General features: G+C 42.1%; 1 protein-coding gene across 1 annotated transcript; it reads right to left on the reverse strand.

Moving 5' to 3' along the window:
- Positions 1-286: 286 nt before the first annotated feature.
- On the reverse strand, positions 287-8,049 carry oprd1b (opioid receptor, delta 1b). The gene is made up of 3 exons (XM_086113628.1): positions 6,363-8,049; positions 3,769-4,124; positions 287-2,742 (listed from the first exon to the last, which is right to left on the reverse strand). The coding sequence occupies exons 1-3, from the start codon at positions 6,626-6,628 to the stop codon at positions 2,213-2,215; spliced, it is 1,152 nt and encodes a 383-aa protein (XP_085969754.1). The 5' UTR covers positions 6,629-8,049; the 3' UTR covers positions 287-2,212.
- Between the last annotated feature and the right edge of the window lie 13,205 nt (positions 8,050-21,254).

Here is a 21,254-nt window from a genome sequence, read left to right on the forward strand (position 1 = left end):
CTCGTGTCAAACGTTGCATTGCAAGGACAATTCGATGCTTCCAACTTAAATGAAGGCCTTTTGTATGACTGTGTGCCATTGTTCAAGGCAATGTCTATGAAATTACCCGACTAACCCAAGACGAGGTTGGGATGAGTTTGGCGTCTCCGGAACGTTTTCACGGAAGAGTGGAAGCTGTTTGTTACAGTATCCAGGTGTTCGTAAGTTGTGGACCTTGGCTTGTGCAAAATCAGTGTCTGTAGGAGTTTAAAGTTGTGTTGTTGATATGGACCAACATTAGTCATCCCTCAGAGCCCCCCCCCCCCCCACCCCTTTCCAGCCACTCTGCACATCAGAAATCTGTGTAGCTAGCCCCAGGTCAGCCCCTCCAGCATTTTTCACAGCACCTTTTTGTATTCATCAAGACCCACTTTCGCCACAGTACAGAAGAAATCCTGGAGCTGTGTCTGACTCAGGCCCCCTTTCGGCTCGGGGACAATTGCGTGCAATTGTCTGCTCTGTTGCAGCGTCTCTGGTGGTGAAGGAATCTGTCATCTCAGATATTTACACATTCGTATGCACTGAGCAGAAGGGGGTTTTAAACGCAGTGTCATAAAACCTCTAAATTATCCGGTGATGATTTGTCAAGGCTGCGCTGTCGTTTTCACCTCTGGTCTCCATCGTTGAAACATTTAACAAGTTATCGGTGACTAAATTGGACAAGCAGAGAGCTCTGCGCCGTTTGGATCAGTGTTCTGTACTGCGAAACAGGCTCATCACCGCAGAGTGTTTACACTGAGCTGCGCTTCCCTCCCAATATGGCACCGACGTCTCCAAGCACTCTTAAAGCTGACACTCAACAACGTAGCACTCAATACTGTGCCGAAGCGGAGACAAATCTGAAAAAGTATCAAAAACCCTTTGCTGTCCAAGCACTGCTAGTAGAATGTGGGGGGTGCATCTTGAATGTGTCTTAACCCGGGAACACTGTACAGCTCGGTGAAAAATAAAAATAACAGGGGGACTCGGCTCACAAGCGAGAAAAAAAAATGCTGTTCTAATGCTGTCGTGGTGGCCACATTTAGACCCAATTGAACACCTGCCATGAATTTGCATTTGGGATGGGTCCAGACATTAACAAGCAGATGGGGCTGTGATTGAAAAGAAAAAAAGAAAAAGCTTGTTCCAGAGAGAAGGTTTTTTTTTTTTGGTTTTTGATGTTTTTTTTAAATTGGTCATAATGGCGCAAATCACTGCAATTGAACAGCTCACCCACAAGCTTAATAAGAACAAGCGCTGTAGAAAAATCAATGAATGGATAAATATTGTTTCACCCAACAGATGTTGCCTGGCAACCAGTAACAATCCAGACAAAAAGTTTTTTTTTCTTTTTCAGATGCTTACTTTTATAATCACCTGCACTATTTGTTTGTAGTCTGATCTATTTTCATTGGACTTACCAAAAAGAATCAACATGTCAGAGCTCTTCAGGTCTAATGCCTCGACTATCTGTGTCAAAACTTCTGTTTTTTTTAATGAAAGTAAATTTGCTTGAGTCGAAGCGATGAGATAAAGTTGTAAGCATTGTGTATCACTTCAGCACTCACTTAGTTCCCATCTGTGAAGCAAAAAGTAAGCATTTTACTGCTGCCAGTGATGTCATTGAGGCGATGTATCATTTCGTGTGTGTGTGTGTGTGTTGTTTTTAGCTTTTACTGACTGAGAAGACACACTTGGTTTCCTCTCATGAAGATAGATTTTGGACTAGAATTAAATTGTATCATCTTTTTTTTTTTTTTGGTTGATACATTTTTTTTTTTAATTTCTGTGTTCAGGTTTTTTGGCATTTTAACTCCTTCACTCCCAACGACGTTTTTAAACGTCTTTTCAGACTTGGTCTAGAATTGGCTGGTACTGAATGATTTTTAAATGCCTGATGAAAGTGGACCCCCCCAACACCACCCACCCCTTTTAATTTGTCACTTGTCTGTATGTACATTTGTATCCACCAGTTTGGAATCGACAGGCACACCTTGGCATTTTTTTCAGCATCCTGAAAGAAAAGCATTGAGTCTCTTCACGAGGGAACTGTCGCGCAAAGCCTTGGGCATGAGTTTTAGATAAAACTGCCAGCGGTGGGGAAAAAAAATGCCAACATTCACACTCCTGTGGTGGCGACCTGTGTGACTTCGGTCTGGAGCTCATCCTGGATCCCTCTACGGTCCATGCCTAGTCACGCGGGCTGTCTGCCTCGGGTGGCGGGGGCGCAAATGGACACGGGCTCCCTGGTGCTGTTGCGGCCTTGGGAGAAGCTGTGCTGCTCCGTACGTGTGCGATAGGGCAAGCAGAAATCTCGGAAGCACCGCTTGAAGTTCTCATCCAGGAAGGCGTAAAGGACTGGGTTGAGGCTGCTGTTGGTATAGCCCAGGGCGATGCACAGATGCCAGCTCGCCATCACCAGTAGGTTCTTGTGGTCGATTTTCACCATGGTCTTGACAATGATGAAAATGTGTATGGGAGTCCAGCAAATGATGAAGGCCGCCACCACCACCAGGACCATGCGGGTGATTCGCCTCAGGTTTCTGTCTTTCTCTTTGGATCCGGAGAGGAGACGGACGCTCTTTAGCCGTATAATCATCAGACCGTAGCAGATGGTGATGACAAGCACAGGCACCAGGAATGCGAAGATGAAGACGCAGATTTTTGTCACTGTGTCCCAGTACCATTCTGGTTTGGGAAATATGATTCTGCAATCGACGCTGCCTGGGGAGAAAAATGACGACAGTTGAATGGAGGCTCATGTGGATAGGCTAATTTAAGTTTAATAACCCAGCTCAAATGTGTTCTCTTTTGCAACCTCATTACTCCCTCAATTCAACAAAAGCACCTGCCCCTGAAACTACTGGAAAAAAAAGGAGCATTTTTGGACAACTAAGCTGACTGTACCTCAATGTGGCAAAAGCACTCAGACTAGGGATGTCCCAATCCCGATCACGCGACTCTGTTTTAAATTGCTTCTTGTACTTTTTCTTTCTCTTCTTCTTTTGCATTTTCTTTAGTTTTTCTTTTTCTTCTTTTCTTCTTCTTCATCGGAATATGCCCTACAGATGCCATCAAATTTCAGCAAAACGAATTTTGTCCTCATGAAACTCCTCAACCTTCTTCCACACCAGCTCCTTGGCACCGAGATACAACAGGAAAATAGCAACGCTCCACTTTGGCGGAGCGCGGCTCAGGTGGTTGAGTCTCCCACTCTGAAGGTTGTGGATTTGATCATGAGTAACTGCTTTGTCCTTTTCTAAGTATCCTTGAGTAATCCCCCCCACAAATGCCAAACAGCGACTAAGGAGGAACTAATATCTTTGTAGACAGTACACATGCTAAAACCACCCTGGCTAAGTTTAGCACGGATGGTTTTAGCATGTGTACTGTATGTTTTGGCTGTAAAGGCGCACTGCTGGTGCCTTTTTAAAACATTGCATCATCTGTAAGCAAATTATTTCAAAGGGAAATCTTGCAAAATGAGTGTGAAATGATATCTTTTGGGATCATAGTTTGTGATTTATTTACAGTTTAACTACTGTACTAAAAATTATTATTTTTAACCCCTCCAAATGTTTCGAGTTGCCTGCGTGTCAATTGCTAGTAGTCTTTCACTATTCACACAGGAATATCCCCCCAGGAATAGCATGTTTTCTGTAACTGGAACAAAAAAGGCCGCCTAATAACTGGAAGACGTCTGGCGGGAGACATTGTTTCATCGACAACAAGGCATCGATAACTCTGTACCTTTGTCTGTCACCCTGGTAACGGCCATGATCATTACAGGTACTGCAATAACTGATGAGAGAATCCAGATGCAGATATTGATGATCTTGGCTTTGGATGGCGTGCGGAAGTCCAGGGCCTTCACAGGATGACACACGGCCACGTAACGGTCCACGCTCATCATGGTGAGCGTGAAGATGCTGGTGAACATGTTGTAGTAGTCGATGGCGATGACCAATTTGCACAGCAGCTGTCCAAAAGGCCACGTGCTCATGAGGTAATTGGCGCTCTGGAAGGGCAGAGTGCTGGTGGCGAGGGCGTCCGCCAGGGCCAAATTGAAGATGTAGATGTTGGTGGCCGTCTTCATCTTGGTGTACCTAGCGAGGAGCAAAGCACTTTCAGGCCACTGAGTACAAGACATGGTTTGTTATGTATGCTGCGGTCGCATGCTGATTGCCATTAAAACGTAACGAGGTTAGAAACCAAACTACTGTATAGATCTTAGCCTCATTTCCTCTCTCAAGCCAATGATATGCAGTTTTCGCCGGGATAATAAAAGCTTTTTAGACGCACAAAGCTGTGATGGGTGTTGCGACTGCACGAGAGCCTCTGTTCTGCCACGATGACTGTCACCTCCATTAAACCACACTTGTATAAAAACGACTCCTGCATAGGAAACTCTTCAATTCTCGTCTCCCATTTGCAGTTTGGAGCGCGATTGCTTCTTTTTTTTTCCTGTTTTGTTTTTTTCCTTTTGTGGTCTGTTGTACGTTCTTTCTTCGTGACATGTTTAATCAAACTGCTTCCTGCATATGAACTGCAGTGCCAGACGAAACACATCAATACTGTACACAGCCATTAGTGTGATTGATCACGGTGTATTAGCCAGACAAATAAATACATTGATTTGACAAAAACATTCCTTATCAGGAAAAAATTGTGCCATGAGGAGGTTTTAGTGCAAGGCTCTGCTGGAAATCACACTCCCACCCCTCTGGTGATTAACTGAATGTGGTTTGAGTTAGTGTGGCACTAATTCCACATGAGCACTAAGATAAGAAAGGAAAAATATAATTTGCACATCTGTTATTATCTGTTCTGTCTGGAAATTGTGTTGAGAAAAACACTTTCTAAACGATGTATAATCATATCAACATCATCCATCCCTCCATCCATCCATTTTCCGATCCGCTTTATCCTCACAAGGATCGCGGGGGGTGCTGGAACCCATCCCAGCTGTCTTTGGGCAGTAGGCCGGGGATTCTCTGAACCGTTTGCCAGCCAATCACAGGGCACATTGAGACGAACAACTATCGGTGCTCACACTCATACCTAGGGACAATTTAGAGCAGTGGTGTCAAACATACGGCCCGCGGGCCGGAACCGGCCCGCAAGGAGGTTTGATCAGGCCCGCAGGATCATTTAAAAGTGAAAAAATGCATAAAAGACACGGAATGAATATTTTTAATGTGCAATTCATGAAATATCCGCTAGGGGGACACACTGTTTTGATCAGAGAAAAAGACAACCTTGTTTTGATCAGAGAAGAAGACAATACCAGCCTCAGTCTGTCACTGAGACAGACCCAACACAGCAGACGCTATCAAGGATATGTGAATACTTTATTCTTTACACATATTATAGCACTCTCCTTAGTTTGTAAGGTATAGGCAGGGATTACATTTAGAATTTATATGCTCGTGTAAATGGTTTTAAAAATTCCTTTCTTTATAAATCTTGTTTAATCTTAAAAGTGCATTACTATATTTTTCAATACCAATTACTTGTTAAGGTTTGGTGCCTTTGTACAGTCAATGGGATCAGCTGCAATGCATATTTGTGAATGATAAAAGTAAATTGCATATTTGTCTAAGGAAATCTAAGGTCCTTCATGTAATGTTTTGTAAAAAATATATTCATTAAATTTCAACATTTTCCTAGTATTCTTGTGCTTCTTTAGACCAAAACAAAGGATATACATATTATTTTGGTTATTTACAGCAGAGTATGGTGTCATTTTTAATGGTACGGCCCACTTGACATCTACCGAGGCTATATGCGGCCCACAATGTGAAATGAGTTTGACACCCCTGATTTAGAGTGTTCCATCAACCTACCATGCATGTTTTTGGAATGTGGGAGGAAACCGGAGTACCCGGAGAAAACCCATGTAGGCACAGGGAGAACATGCAAACAAACTCTATAGAGCCGGAATCAAACCCTGCACCTCTGCGCTGTGAGGTTGACGCGCTAACCACTCGCCCACCAACATCATCATAATTAATAAAATGTAATTTATAAACTACAGTAGGTAATAGTAATAATGATAGGTTTAAATGGATTAAAACAATGAACATTGTAGTAGTAAGTAAAGTACTAGCAATGACATTCCACAAACATCCCCCCCAAAAAATCTAAATTAGCATTGCTAAACGTTTTGAATACAATGAAAACACCCAATTACTGCAATAGTGTATATTTTTTCAAACTAAGAATAATAATACCTGATAGATCATTCGGTATTTCTGTTGTGTTTATTATTCTTTATTATTATTCTTCACAATAGTGCCATATAGCTTCTTCCATATAGTGGCTCCCTGTCCAGTGTTTCTTACCTGACCACGCCGTACATGACGAGGATGTTGCCCAGCAGTCCCACCACGCAGATGAGCGAGTAGAGGGCGGTGATGCACACGGCGATGACGACCCTTGCCGTGTCGCGACCCCCGGACACGCTGCTAGCATTGTTCCCATTGGTCCCATTGGTCCCGTTGGTCCCGACGCCTCTCGGGAGTCCGAGTAGTAACGTGTCGGGGAGGGTGGCGTTGAAGGGAGATAACGACATGTATATGTCCCCCGGAGGGGAAGTGGGTAACTCCATCACAAAAAACAAAACAAAACAGATTGTTTTTTTTGTTTTTTTAAGGCAAGGAGGGTTTTCTTTTGTACACGGTGCGTGAACGGTGTACCACCAAGACTGCGAGTGAAATTCTCTCAGCGCGCGTCTCTCTCTCTCTCACACTCTCTCTCTCTCTCTCTCTCTCTCTCGCCCCCTCCCTTGTTCACTCGGTCTCTCTTCGCCTCTCTCACCCCTGATTCCCCCCACGATTCTTTCTAGACCAGTGGTTCTTAACCTTTTATGGGGTACCGTACCCCACCAGTTAATAGGCACGTTCACCGAACCCTTCATGAGTGAAAAATAAATGTATAATTTATTTTACAAATTCAAGATACTAAAAAAACGCATTTATTAAAAACAGAAAAAAGTAAATGAAATTTCAAGAGATAATTGTACAGTGAAACTCCTCTACAACAAAACCTACATGGTGAAAATACCCCCTAGTGTGAAGAAATCATGCATTAACACCATTCCCACTTTCCTACCCCCCATACAACGAAAAAAAAACCTGTTGCGTTGTACGAAATCTTTCTCTGCTCTTGCCTCGCGACAAGATTCACTACAACGAAGTCTAATCCAACAGCGACCCCTACTGCTTCGTTCGGAAATGGCAACAGCAACCACCACACTGGTTTACACATGCGCAGTAGTCCAGGAAGTATTTGTTATTGTTAGTTTCAGACGCAGCAAGAACGTTGCATTGCTAAAATGGCTCCAAAACGGACAGGAAATGATCGCAAGAGACCAGTTGCGATCAAGGAGTACAATCGACTAAGAAAGTATTCCATAATTTCTTTCAGTCGCTCTGAAGGCTAGGCGCAGTCGCAAATGACTGTCTTTAACGTCCTCAAGTCCGCAGGTAAGGGTTAACGTGCTTAACACTATTTCAATAGTGCTGCCCTGTTTTCAAGGTCCTGTTGATGTGATGACTATTGAATTGCCTGCCTTGATGAATCAATCATTTCTTTCAGCACGCATGTACTCTCAATAGTGAGTGAAAAAAAAAGCATCAAAGGCTAAGTTATGCATGAAGTCTTTTTTAAATGAGAACTTTCATTTCTTAGAAAATCGCTTTCTGACTTTCGGGTTGAGTGAACGCTGGCGCGTTTTGGCTGCCGCTGCTCAACCCGTATTGTTTTGTGTTTTTTGTTATTGTAAAGTGTCCTTGGGTGTCTTGAAAGGCGCTTATAAATAAAATCTACTACTACTACTAACTTTGGATGTCAAGCAGCTAAGACAAGAAGAGCGCTGACGCTGCAAGAGAGGGTAAAAGTGATCAAAATGAAAGATGGAGGAAGCAAAATAAAATACATTATCCAAGAAATTGATGTAAGTGAAAGTGACTGCTGATCGTAATTTCGCAATTTCTTTCCCTTTTTTTCTTTCTACACTGACTATATGAAGTGTCAAATAAGTGTATGCTCATACTTATGCACTATTGTAATAAAAATAAAGAGTACACATACGTTTGTGTGTGTGTGTGTGTGTGTTTACATCTGAGATCAAATTTGCTTCAGTGAAAAACCCCCTGTTGTGAAAAATTTCTTGCTGCAACATGATTTCGTTGTAGAGGAGTTTCACTGTACGACGTACTATCATGACAGTCACACATTGACTACGAAGCGAAGAAAATTTCCCACAGCACTGATTGGACAAGCAATGTCATGCGATCATCTGCAGCCAGTGATGGCCAAGCGTGTCATAACTAATTGACATGCTGAGTCGGTGTGTCTTACCCTCCATGGCAGAGGCTCCATCGAACCCCTGAGACCGACTCACCGAACCCCTGGGGTTCGATCGAATCCAGGTTAAGAACCACTGTTCTAGACTATAAACGTGTGGAGCCTTTTGTAATTATTTCCGCTGTATATTATATACAGCATGTCTTGACTTGACTTGACTTGAGAATCGTATCATTTCCACAGCGATCTATATCTTTGTATAAGAAAAAAAAATCAAAATGATTCCTCCTCGTGAGCCCCATCCAGCCTGTTTTCTATGTTACCCAGTTCCAACACACCTGATTCAAAAATCGGGATCATTATCAGGCTGATGAGTTGATTATGGCGCAACACTTATTTTGATTTTTCTGTCTATCTTTGTGTTCTGAGGACATGACTTTTGCTTGGAGTTCGGTGGCTGTTATCTGCACCGCGATCCCCTTTTTTCTACTTGGTGTATAGCCTCCCACTGACATTGAATCAATACTCAATATGTTTTGCTCTTTTGTTAAATTTTGCTTACGCTTCATTGAGTGACTGAATGTCTAATGTTAATATTATCGTTACCATATAGCCAAAGCACTGTTGGTAAAAGGTCAAAGGTTTATTTAATATAATTTGTCAAACCAATGTGAATTGAGCATGTTGACCCAATAACACTTTGCTTCAATGTGTGCTTGTACAGTTGCTCAAACATTTGTGAGTCTGGTAGTGTTAGTAAAAAAAAAAAAAAATCCCTCAACTGTTGTTCCGGGTCCATTTTGCGCTTTTTCTACAGTGCCATTCTTCGCTGCCTTAAAAGGCCGGGGGTGCCTGTGCATGGCTTTCGTGCACACAGTGTCACTTGGCAGTCACCTCCATGAAATTATCCGACAAACCCAGAGGAGTAATGAAATTACCTGCCACTAGCCAGGCTGATGAAATATTTAACAAGGTTTTCAAAGCCCATAATAGAGCAACGATCATTTCAAGATATTCATCATGGTGGAAGCTTGTGAAAGATTTTGTTTTCCTTTTTTGTGCTCTACTGTGCACACCCATGGGATTAGTTTGGCATTAAATGCATTTATGTGCATGCACAAAAAAACCAAATGGTCTTCATGGCCCATATTGGTCAATATTTAATCAATGCCACAGCTGTTCAATAAATACTGGCTTGTGTTGTAATCGATCATTTAATTCAATGGCAATATTTATTATTACAATATATTCTCTCCCAATTAACTATATATTTTTTTATATTTTTTTTATCTCTCGCCAATTAACTATTTTTTTAAATTCGAGATTACAGTTGTTGTATTTTAAGATGAGCTGTAATACTTTGCAGCAGTAATTGTTTATTTGAGCGGAAGGAAAATGAATTCCCAAATGTACAGTAGGCGTCTCATTTTCTATCTGGTGAACTTCGAGATCCTATTTTATTTTGGAGGTGTATCCAACCCCCGTCCCTGCCTTGTTCACTCAGCTGGCCGTACTGTAGTTGCAAGAATTGCCCCCCCCCCCCACTCCTGTCCCCACGCCTTTGTTGTGCCACGTGATTAATTCCTTTCTCTTGCTATCCTAGTCGCTACTCCGCTCAGGTTCTGTTTCGTCATTCTTGGTTCATCCTGCCAGCTTTTAAGTGTAATTATTAGCTTGCCAGTTTTTCTTTAATGAGAGTCATGGCTTCCATTCGATTCCTCTTGCGGGGGAAAAAAAGCCCAAAAATGATCAATTGGAGTGGTAAACATTACGACTGGAGACCAAGACGCAACAGTCCCTTTGGTTTTTAATTGCATGCGGAAGGCAGCCGGTGGGAGTGGGCGGGTCAGCGGCTTTATCAAACAGACAGACACCTCTCTTTCTGTGTCTCTGTGAATTCAGCCTCTTCAATCTCCAGCATGCTCTGCACTACGTTCTGGGTCCGACTGTTAAACCCGCACGCTGCCACCGGGCTGATCGCAACACTCAATCTCAGTCACAATTGTCCAAATGGGACAGCTCACATGAAACAAGCTACGCTGCAGCTCCAAAATGAGCTCACTTTAATTTCCAATAGCAGGAGGGGAGTTCACACTTCATGCTGGTCTTATATTCTTTAAGCCTCAAATGAAACACAGGAGAGGAGAAGCAGCCCCGATAAAAGCTTTGCGATTCAAGTGAGCCACCTCCGCTCTCTGTTTACCCTTTTAAACACACTTACTGCCTTTTACAATACGGAAAAATAGGAGTTGATTACAGTAGGTAATACAAACAAAATGTTCTTAGTTGTGTTATGACCACTTTCTGCGCTCAGTTTCCCCTTGGGGAAAAATCACTCTTGATTAGTCCTTACAGGCAATAAGATTACACACATCGCTCCTCAGCACAAAGGAAACCTTGGGAAGCATTTGCGAAGCCTCGCTGAAAGGGAGGAAATGCACAAAACCAACGGTTTACAAAGGACAGGAACCTTTTTTCAACATCAAAAACACTTCCCAGGTGTCGTCTTAAAAGGTCGATGACGTTAGCGACGTCAGTCCAAATACATAAAGGATAAAAAAAAACGTATTGCAGACTTACTGCAGACGCACATGCAACAACGTATACTGAAAAAAAATGGCGGTTCCAATTTGTTTCGGTTTATTTTGTCAAGTGGTTGCACACAAAGGAATCATCAAGATTTAGATACAGTTTTAGAGTGGATTCATAGTCTACTTCGAAATCTATCTGAGCCAGATTCATTTATTTCGTGCAACCACTTGACGAAATCAAACGGAATAAATTCGAACCGCCATTTTTTTTTTCAGTGTGGAAGAAATGACTTGGTTTTGGGGAAAGGGGAGCGGGATCCGTTTTCAGTAATATTTTCCCTTCAACATGTGCTAGTCACTGACATCAGAGCCAAAACGTCCAAAGTCACATTTTAGTAAAAGTACAATTTTTTTCACAAATCCATACTATACGGTTCGTCCACATGAATGAATATTATTTATACAGATTATTGACCTATCTAAAGTCTTGAAAATGTGCTTTTTTTTTTTTTGTACTATATAGTGTTGGCTGAACAAACATGCTGGTTTTGGGTCTCCTGGATGATTGTGGAGATAGAAGGATTCCGCCCGATGCCAGTGAGATGGTCAAACTGGTGACAAACGTGTTTGCATTTACTATAGAAAGCAAAAAAAATAATAAGTTCAAAAGCCCTGTGTTTTGTTATTAGCAATTACTTCACTTACAATTACATTTTTAAAAAAATCACAATGTGGTAGAACATTTTTTGTGCCTATGATTGAAATTAATGGTGCCTTTTTAAAATGAACAAACTTTCAAAAATCAAAACATTTGGCACACTGTCCTTTTAAGACTTCACCAAAACCCAATTTCAAAGAAATGCCTAATACTCTCTTGCCAGGGAAATATTCTTGTTTATCCAAGTGAGTTTATTGTTAGGGCATTGAATCATTTGCGACTGGACTGTTGTGGTTGTCTTCGAAAATATTTGGCTTCTCGCCTGAGCAGGCTTCATCAGTTCATGCACCAAGACTAAATCAGCGGCTCGAGCCCACGTGTTGGTATGGAAACCCAGCTACTCGTTTCCCTAAATTAGTTATGGCCCACCTTTATTATTATTTTATTTTTTTTGGGGGGGCAAAATGACGTTTTTCAGAGGCATTGGAGGGGGGCCCTTGTGAAAATTCCATTTTGTTGCTACAATAGAAGTAGAAGCAGCCGAAAGGCTGTGTTTGTTATTAGTTCAGAGTTCATTGTTGAGTCTCCTTGAACGGGATAAATGGACGGACTTATATGTGGACGATCGAGCGGTCTTGTAAGTCTCCTCCTCTGCTTTGAGATGGCTTCAGATCTGTAACACAGACAGCCTCCCTCACTACTCTTTCAAAACGATTCTCTTCTCTGACCAGATTCTGGACATTTTTGTCCTCAAGAGAATCTTGCCCTAAAGAGTTTGCCCCGTCCGTGCCGTCCTCACTGCACTTGTCCGTATACATCAGATTGTCAATGTCTGAGGTCGCTAGCATGTTTGGCGTGTGCCAGAGTGTTGTTTTGAAGTCGTCTCTTCAGTAAATAAACATCTTGGATGCTATTTTCGAAGAAACGGTCATTATTGTACAACATTCACCGGGACAAGGCGCGATATTTGGTATACTGTACACTATAGTCAAAATAGCGCATCTCACGGTACGTGAAGTATGAATGTATATTTCTTATTTTGAATCACCATCAGTTCAATTGTGTGTTCTGCACCCCCAGCTATGATTCGTACGGATTCTTTTGCTGACGTCGGGATGTAATTGATGGGTACATACCAACGAAGCAACGAAAATGTGATGTTCTGCCGTCGACCAATGGACGCACAACCGTCACACCTTCCTGCTTCTGCTTTATTTTTACTTCCATTTTCAAGTCGTTAACTACACTGTAATGATGTATCACAGTTAAGAATATTAAACAGTAATATTGTGTGTACCGCGAAGGAAGTCAACCAGCAGAAAGTTTGTGTTGGACGAGACGTTCCATTTTGCCATTTGCATGCAGTCTTAATTGATCCTGAATAATGCAATAGCCTGCTCTCCCTGGGCACTAATGCTTGTCATATTTCATTTGATGCTTTCTGCTACTACTGTTAAGGGGACGTGTTTTCTATCTGCAATCAACAGCTGGTGCCCGCCGTGAGCTTTTGAAACGGTCTGGTGTGTGCTTCCGAATTTGAAAAAGGTAAAAGAGAACCAACACGTAGCGTGACATTTTCTTCTCCATGTTGCCAGCGTCACGCACGGCCTAACGTCAGAGGGAGCCTTTTCTTACATTTCACATATATTTTGTTCATTGCCTGTCATGCGAGACAAATGGTCTGTTCAACCTTTAGGTGTGACGCGTGCGCTCATTACTCTTTCCCTCATAGATGGGCCATTCATCACAGTAGACCACAACTGTGACTACGGTCCCATTTCAACCCAGTGAAATATCGTGATTGGCTTGTGAGTGTGATCCTTTTAGTAATTCTCCCCTGGTTGACACTAAATGTACTAAACAAGCCAGCTCCCCTGGTGGGGTCTCTTTGGGATACCCTGTCAAGTTTATCCTTGATTTCCGCAAAGCTTCCGCTTGGGTTATTCCATATGGGTGGATCATAAGCCACTAATGGCCCCATACAAAGCTCGAATGGGTATATCATCACTCATCTTATAGTGTTTATTCGGGTTACATGTGATGTTTAGACAGCACAGAAGCAGCTGAAGTCCACCTCGAAATGCTGGTCGATCAAAGAGATCAATACCTGCACCGTTGTGACAGCAAAACCAATTTATTGACGATTCAGCTGCGCACCGATCCCCTTTGGCTCAGCGACTCGTTTCATTTATTCATGTTGCTCGTGAATGCAAGACCTGCTCTTATGATCAATGTTTTCTGCTGGTAGACTGAATCCAAAAAAAAAGCAAAACGAAAGTTGTCACACCCGGACAAACACAACAGGCTTCGTCTCGTTTCCTGGGAGAGATTGTGCAGCGAGAAACCCGATGCATTTTAGAAGTCCGGATGGTCTTAAACTGCTTTGCTGTGTGCTGCGGTGTGTGGGCGTGCGTGGGAGTGGACGGTGTCAACAAGGCAGAGCCATTAATTGCAATCGCGGTGTCAGAAGCTCCCTGAGATAAACACAGACGCAGGTTTTGAAATGCTGTGTTGGTCATTTTTACCCTTTTTATGAAGAGGTAAAAAAATAAAAATAAAAAACGCTTCTAAGTGTGTGTGTGCGTGTGTGGAGGCGAGGGGTATTTTTCTTGCAATACACAACATAGTATTGGGCCACAACATGACTGAAAAGTCAGAGGCTCCCACTGTGTAGTGTGGTTGTGGTGCCCAACAAAGTGCAACATGCTGTGTCCCACACACAAGGCCAGCAGGCAAAGAAAGAAGGGAGGGGCGCTGAAAGAACACGACTTGTGTTGGTGTTTTTCTCATCCAGTATCACTACACATTTGAATCGTTTTTTTTTCTTTTAAGGATGCAAATCACCTGACTGAATAGTTCTTGCGCACACACACAATCTACTGTATATACATTTTTGTTTTTTGTGTGGGGCTTTACAATCGCAGTATCTAATCGTCTCTACTGTTTTAATGCTTTTGATGGGCTCAACGAGGCAAGCAAAATCATATAAACAGCTCTCAGTGAATATTTAATGAGGGTTCTAAGCCATTGATCAATAGCGATCAGGCGTGCTGAAAACGCAGCAGCACCAGGCAATCACTTAGAGGAAATTAGAACTTGTAATTTGTGTGACCACGCCGCAGCACTTTTGTTCATGCTTTTATTTGGCTATAAACAGTAGCTGAATGCGCGCGCACGCACACACACACACACACACACACACACACACACACACACACACACCATATAAATGAAATAAAAAAACGGCATCACATTAATTAGAGCATTCTTTTGTGACATAATTCATCACCCAAACATGGCAGCACCTCCGATTGCAAAGTCATTGATGCTTGCCAAGGTAAGAATGAAAAACACAAACGCGCACACACTTTGCGGTCCTCATCATTTTGAAACAGGCGACATCCCACAGGCATCAAAGCCGTGACTGACAGATTTTTACTTACTGTAGCGAAAAAATGGCAGGCTGAGAGTGTCCGCTCTCAAGATGTTGTTTTCAACCGTGAGTCACTTTTTTGTTTTGTTTCTTTCTCAGCAGTGTTCAGCATTATCGGGCACAGGTTCAGCAGCCTCAACTGACAATTAGTCACGCAAGAGTTATTTGTCTGGGCCAGGGACTTGATTAGCTTCTGTGATTTTACGCCTGGATGGAGGAAGCAAGCAAAAATGTCACGAGAGACGCCATTAAAACGTAAAAAGAAAAGATATGCCGAGATCAAAGTCACTCACCGAAAAAGATCTCCAAATGTTTTTGTTCTTCAAGGTGAGCGAGAGTTCCTCGAGGTTTTTCAGTCACCATTCTGTGATAAAAACGATTGTGTGCCGTGTTTTGATGCAACTTGTGTCACTGACAAACCCAAAGACAATGTGAATATAGACATCAATAACTTTCCGAATTAAAAAAAAAAAACGCTGCGGATGACATCACAGGAACAGCTGGGTGTTTGTATGTTTTTTTTTTGTCCTCAACAAAGTGTGTTTGGGTAATGAGAATGTCATGATTTTTCTGTGTTTTTGTTTTCAGCACTAGCTGGAAGTGGAGAGCCATCAAGCCTCGCCTAGTATTTCACGGCTGTCAAGTTTCCAAGTCACTGTTGGATTATTGACCTTGTTTGCCGTTATGCTCAAGAGATATTGTCTAGACTTGACGTTCATCGTTTCCCCTTTCCCGATAGTTGCTTGTTTTGGGTTTCCAATTATGCTGGTTTGATTTAAGTTTCGCGTGATTAGGTTTTTGTCATTTCGTTTTGTGTATTTTCGGGTGTCAAATTGACCTTGCCCTTTGCAAGCGCTTTTTCTTGGCTCTTTGTCGCCAACGATTTCTGTTTATACTTTGTCGGTCCGTTGTTTTTCGAGAAATAAATATTTTTTATTTTGTAGTTTGGGTCTGCGTTTGTGGGGTCCACACACCATCTGGTTCGTTTCCAGACACTGCCAGAGAATGTTGCAAGAAAACAAGAATAAAAAAAGTTTCCCAAGTAATAGCCTATTTGCATTCAAAGCATTTATTTTACTGTAAACATCCATTCATCCATTTTCCGATCCGCTTTATCCTCACAAGGGTCGCGGCGGGTGCTGAAGCCTATCCCGGCTGTCTTCGGGAGTAGGCGGGACATCCCCTGAACTGGTTGCCGGCCAACCGCACAGCACACATCGACGAACAACCATCCACGCTCACACCCAGGGACAATTTAGACTGTTCAATCAGCCTGCCATGCATATTTTTGGAATGTGGGAGAAAACTGGAGTACCCGGAGAAAACCCACCCAGGCACGGGGAGAACATGCAAACTCCACACAGGAAGGCCGGAGCCGGGATCGAACCCATGACCTCTGGACTGTGAGGTTGACGCGCTAACCAGTCGACCACCGGGCCGCCCTTTACTGTAAACAGTCACTGACTATTTTTATGACAGTTAAGAATGTTATGTTACTGCTTGCACAGTTCGCAGGTTTAAGGATGCTCAACATTTGACTAAGGAACGAAATACATTCAAAATAAATCAATTAGCAAATTGGATCGGACCTTAGTGTAGTTGCAGTTGATACAAAAACACAACAGAAGATCATATAATGCTGTGATTTCCTGGTGTGGTTTTTTCCCCACTATGTTTTATGTTCATTTTCCTTTCATTCAGCCAGTCATTAAGGTTGCTTGTTTTTCAAGGTCACTGCACGCCATGCACAAATTCATCGTGATCGTGCAAAATGGGGATTGCTGTCAGGACATAAGTGAAATGAGATGGAAGTAACACAGGAGTGTAAAGAGAGCTATTACCTGAACAAACTCAAAATGGTTCACACATGAGGGGGCAAGGTGGAATAAGGCTGCACACAGGAAAATATCACATCAATTATGCACACAATGTCGGAGATCATTCCCTGAAATGCAATAAAAACAAATGTAATTTTGAAAATGGCTTTGATGGGGGTGGGGGTGGCGGTGGGGGTGGGGGGTCCCACTGGTAAAAGAGGGAATCAAAAAGAACAAGAAGCCACAATGACTCCATCTAACCCTAACCACAACCCTAATCTCTTACCCTAACCCTTTACCCTAACCCCGAACCGTTACACCTAATCCTACCCTCAACCCGAGCCTTACTCCAACCCTCACCATTAACCCAAACCCTATGCTCCTTATCCTAACACCTAACCTCAACCCGAATCTTAACCCAAGCCTAACCCCGCCCCAAACCTCATCCACGAATCCCGAACCTGCAACCCTAACCCCAAACAACAACTTCCTAAATGTAACATCCTAACTCCACCCCAAACCCTAACCCGACCATTAACCCTAACTTCAACCCAAACCCTAACCCTGACCCCTAACCACAACCCCTAACCCTGCTGAAATGGACCCTCAGAGATGGCTGACATTGGCCCAAAGCACTGCTTTTACACTGCATCGACAATGTGTCGCTGTCAGAAATCCTTTGCATAGTGACGCCTACTTGCAGTAGGTGCATGAAAAAAAAAAACCATCACAGGTCATGCAAAAAATCAAAAGCAATCATAAAAACAAGAAAGGCGGGGGTGGGGGGGATACGATAGTGTTGAGTAGTATAGGTTTTATTTTCGTGGACAGCGCATCTGCATATAAGGGCACAAAACTCACGGGGTTGGTTTGCCAATTTGGCAGACTGCTCCATAGGCTTTTTTATTTCATAGACAACATTTTTTTTTTGTGTCAATAATTATGAATAAAATGAGAGAATGCGTCATATCTATGTGTTGTGTTGTGTTATATTTGTTATTTTGACTTCAAAATGGCGCCGCGTGAGTGGCTGCCTTTCCAGCAGCTCCTATATTTTGTTGTTCTACTTCTTCCTTTCATAACTTTGCTGCTGTGAATTGGGAATTTCTCCATGGCGAGACTAATAAAGGTTTTCGTAATACAATAAGCATTGTATGAGATTAGATGAAATAACAACACAGAGTTAGGCTACATTATGAAAGCAGAAGAATTTGTGACAACACAACATGATCTCAAACAGCTGAGTGCAACTATCACGTCACAAAGCAGTCGTAATTTTTTTATCTTCAGATCAATCTAAAAAGACACCTGTCAGGACGCTATAAAATATATAAAAATGATTAACAGTTACGTTTCTGTCGACTTGCTCACCATATGAATGTAGGTTTATTATAATAAAAGCCCCCCGGCCAAAACTGTTTTTTTCTTAATTATTATTTTTTATGTTTTTGTTTTTTTAAAGGGGCATATGGATTTTGCAGTGCAGCTATTTTTCATTGAAATAGTTTCCCTATTTGGAGCAAACAAAGTCAATTGCTGCCTGCGAAGAAAAACACCAGTCCATAAATCATGTACGGACAAAATATAAACAACACGGAGAGCTATCGAGCATGTGCATGTTTTATTCCACGGCCAGGAAATGTGCAATGGTCATGAGCAGTCCAAGCTTTGTGTGGGTGACAAAACATTTTCAGAAAGGAGTGGCTGCAAGCTAAAACCTTCCTTAGATTGTCATATACACTCAGCTGTGCACCAGAAAGGACATGGCAATCAAGTTAAGCAGCCCAGAAATTGCAAGTGAATGAACAGCGTGGCTGCCTCTTCCTGCTCACTGACAGACTCGGTTATTTCTCCACATGCCGCAAAGCTTTCAATGTCCTCCGAATGGGTCAAAGCTTGATTGGATCAATACATGTGGCGACTTCAACATACTGTAGTCAGTCATCTCACTCGTAGTCAGTGTTGCAATCCTGAACCCGTCGATTCAGTAACGTGTTTTCGACAGTTGTCATTTTTGAAAGTTCAGCACCTGTACAATGCTGACAATTAGACAAAGCTAGGCACGACTTAGAGAGCATAGATTTGCTTCCGTCTTTGTTCATTGACTAGCCTTTTATTCAGAAATAAATCAGCCTTCTGGTGCCCACATCTTTTACCGGGGATGACCAAGGCTGCTTTTGTCAAGGCTGCAAAAGCTTTCTGAATAATTTCTTTCCAAAAAAAAAAAAAAAGTACGGAGCATTTCCATGCCAATGGCGACAGGCCTCGTTATACGTAATAAAGGGGCCGATGAGGACTATTTAAATGCGCATGACATTATGAGTACAATTTGGGAGCACTTACATATTCATAAGAAGTGTATCTTTGTTTGTTTCAGTAACATTTGACAATAAAACAGCTGAACCTGAGAACAAAGGTTTCATAGCTCCTACTTTTAAACTAGAAATATAATAATAAAAAACTGGCCACAACTCGGTGTAATTTGGAAAATGATAGGAGCTCTGCTGCCACCCAGTCGCTTAGGCCACAAGGAGCAATGTGATTAATAGACTCGTCCCAACTTTCAACTTGGAAAAACAAGATGCTATAGGCATTCAAGAGTGCCATTAGTGTCATGGATGGATTTGGACTATCATGCCCCATGTCAAATTGCCATACTTTTCATATGAATCATCATCATCTATTTTCACTGGTGATTCAATTCGGGCTCAGTGCGCAACTGTCTCAGCTACTATCACACAAAAGGAAATTTAGAACAGATGTTCCTGCCACTTCACGATGAGATGCGGTGGCAATTACTCAGCTCTGAAATAAATTCTAGCCAGTTAGTCTTTGATCTTGATCTTACAATATGTACACCACTGTGTTGCTGTCTATTCCAAGTCATCAAACCGAAGAATATTCAACCATGCATAATTTATCTGCTGGTATCCGAGTCCAGCTTCCCTGAATCTTAACAAAAACATTTGCTTCAAACATACAAGCAGGCCAAAAAAATGCTTGATTCTGAATGGAGGAATGGAGGACCTGCCAGCAGCCTTATTGGAAAACTGACAGTCAAGAAACTGAATGGATCAAACAATGGGGCTAGCTCCCCTCCTAATGCAATCTACTCCTCTGCTAACAAGATGTTTTGAGCAGAAAAGAGAGCGAAAGAGAGAGCACAGAAATATCCAGATCAGCAAAATGCCTTTCTATCAATGCCCCTAAAATCCTGTGAGTCCTTCGAAATGTTTGTGAGGTCTTTGCTCGCTCATGAGCACCCGGTTTCAAGTTCTTCGACACCTAACGAATCCAGCCACACATTGCTGGGTATCGCTTTATGCAGCTGAAAATAAAAAGTGTCTTCCACAAGCACGCAATGGTCCAAAAATGTTTTGATATATTTAACATTGAGGGAACACTAATTAGACATACACCAACACTTTACTGATTATGCCGAGTGTCCATATGAAATCAAAAGTTCCAGAACATCCATTTGCACTTTTGCCTTCACTCAAAACTTCTCAGCCGCTGTCTTTTCAATATAATTTTGCACACGATTGCAGCAGACTATCATATCATGGAGAACGCTTCCTTCACGAAGATTTTTGAGGATGAGAAATTCGGAGTGGTAATTAGGTTCCGGACTGAAGACATTAAATGCTCCAGAAACTCTGATTGAAAAAGTTTCACAAGGAGAAAATACTCTTGTTTGCAAATATGGTATAATCCAAACAACAGTGGAAGAAACGTCTTTCACATTTGCTTCTATATCTTTCAGTTTGTTTTTTGTTTGTTTTATTGTTGTTCTGTTGTGTTCAGGAGGAGAGGGGATTAAATCAAGAGGAAGTTGTATTATTTTATTACATTTTTTGATTTAAGATGGCTCCTGTATTTTCAGAACTCTCAAAAGCCCTTTGAACTGTTAACATTTTTTGTGGTCAACAAAACAATCTTTTGACAAAGTAGTAATAGGCTACGCACGATATGTGACTGCACGTTACCCGTTTGGCTTCCCACATCCTTGCCATTGACAAAAGATAACAGACCTGTTCGCTGTTATTTTTAATATCTGGTCAACCGTGCCAATAATATATGTGTGATATAAACTGCTGCTGGCGCCTTATTGGTCGAACAGTTCCATCATTAGGATCTTTAAGGTGTGTAGAAATGACAAGAATAAGCGCACACAAGCACATGTTTGCTAATGTACATTTAGCGTGAGCGTACATTTTTGCTGTGCTTTTGCTTTGGAAACGGCAGGATGATATCCCACAGCTTTCACTTTGTTGCATCGGTCCATTTTCTAACTACCTTTTGTCTTCACATGACACATATTTAGGAGTAAATACAGGAGGTTCTTGTTCTCCCGATTTTGCTTTGTTCTGACTTCCGCCTTCAATGTATGGTGTCTAAGGCACTTTCCCGGCCACAGCGGTTGAATAAGTACCATTTTGAAGTGTAAAACCTACCGCCTCAAATTGAGGGAGTATTGCTGAGGTGCA

The sequence above is a fragment of the Hippocampus guttulatus genome, chromosome 6, assembly GCF_054856545.1.
Source record: "Hippocampus guttulatus isolate MCC_2025c chromosome 6, RoL_Hgut_1.0, whole genome shotgun sequence".
NCBI classification, from domain to species: domain Eukaryota; kingdom Metazoa; phylum Chordata; class Actinopteri; order Syngnathiformes; family Syngnathidae; genus Hippocampus; species Hippocampus guttulatus.

Coding starts and splice junctions, on each gene's coding strand:
- oprd1b (XM_086113628.1), bottom strand. CDS start 6,628: ATGGAGTTACCCACTTCCCCTCCGGGGGACATATACATGTCGTTATCT. Junction 4,125..6,362: donor GTCATGTACGGCGTGGTCAG/GTAAGAAACACT, acceptor GCTCCTCGCTAG/GTACACCAAGATGAAGACGG. Junction 2,743..3,768: donor TACCAGGGTGACAGACAAAG/GTACAGAGTTAT, acceptor TTTTCTCCCCAG/GCAGCGTCGATTGCAGAATC.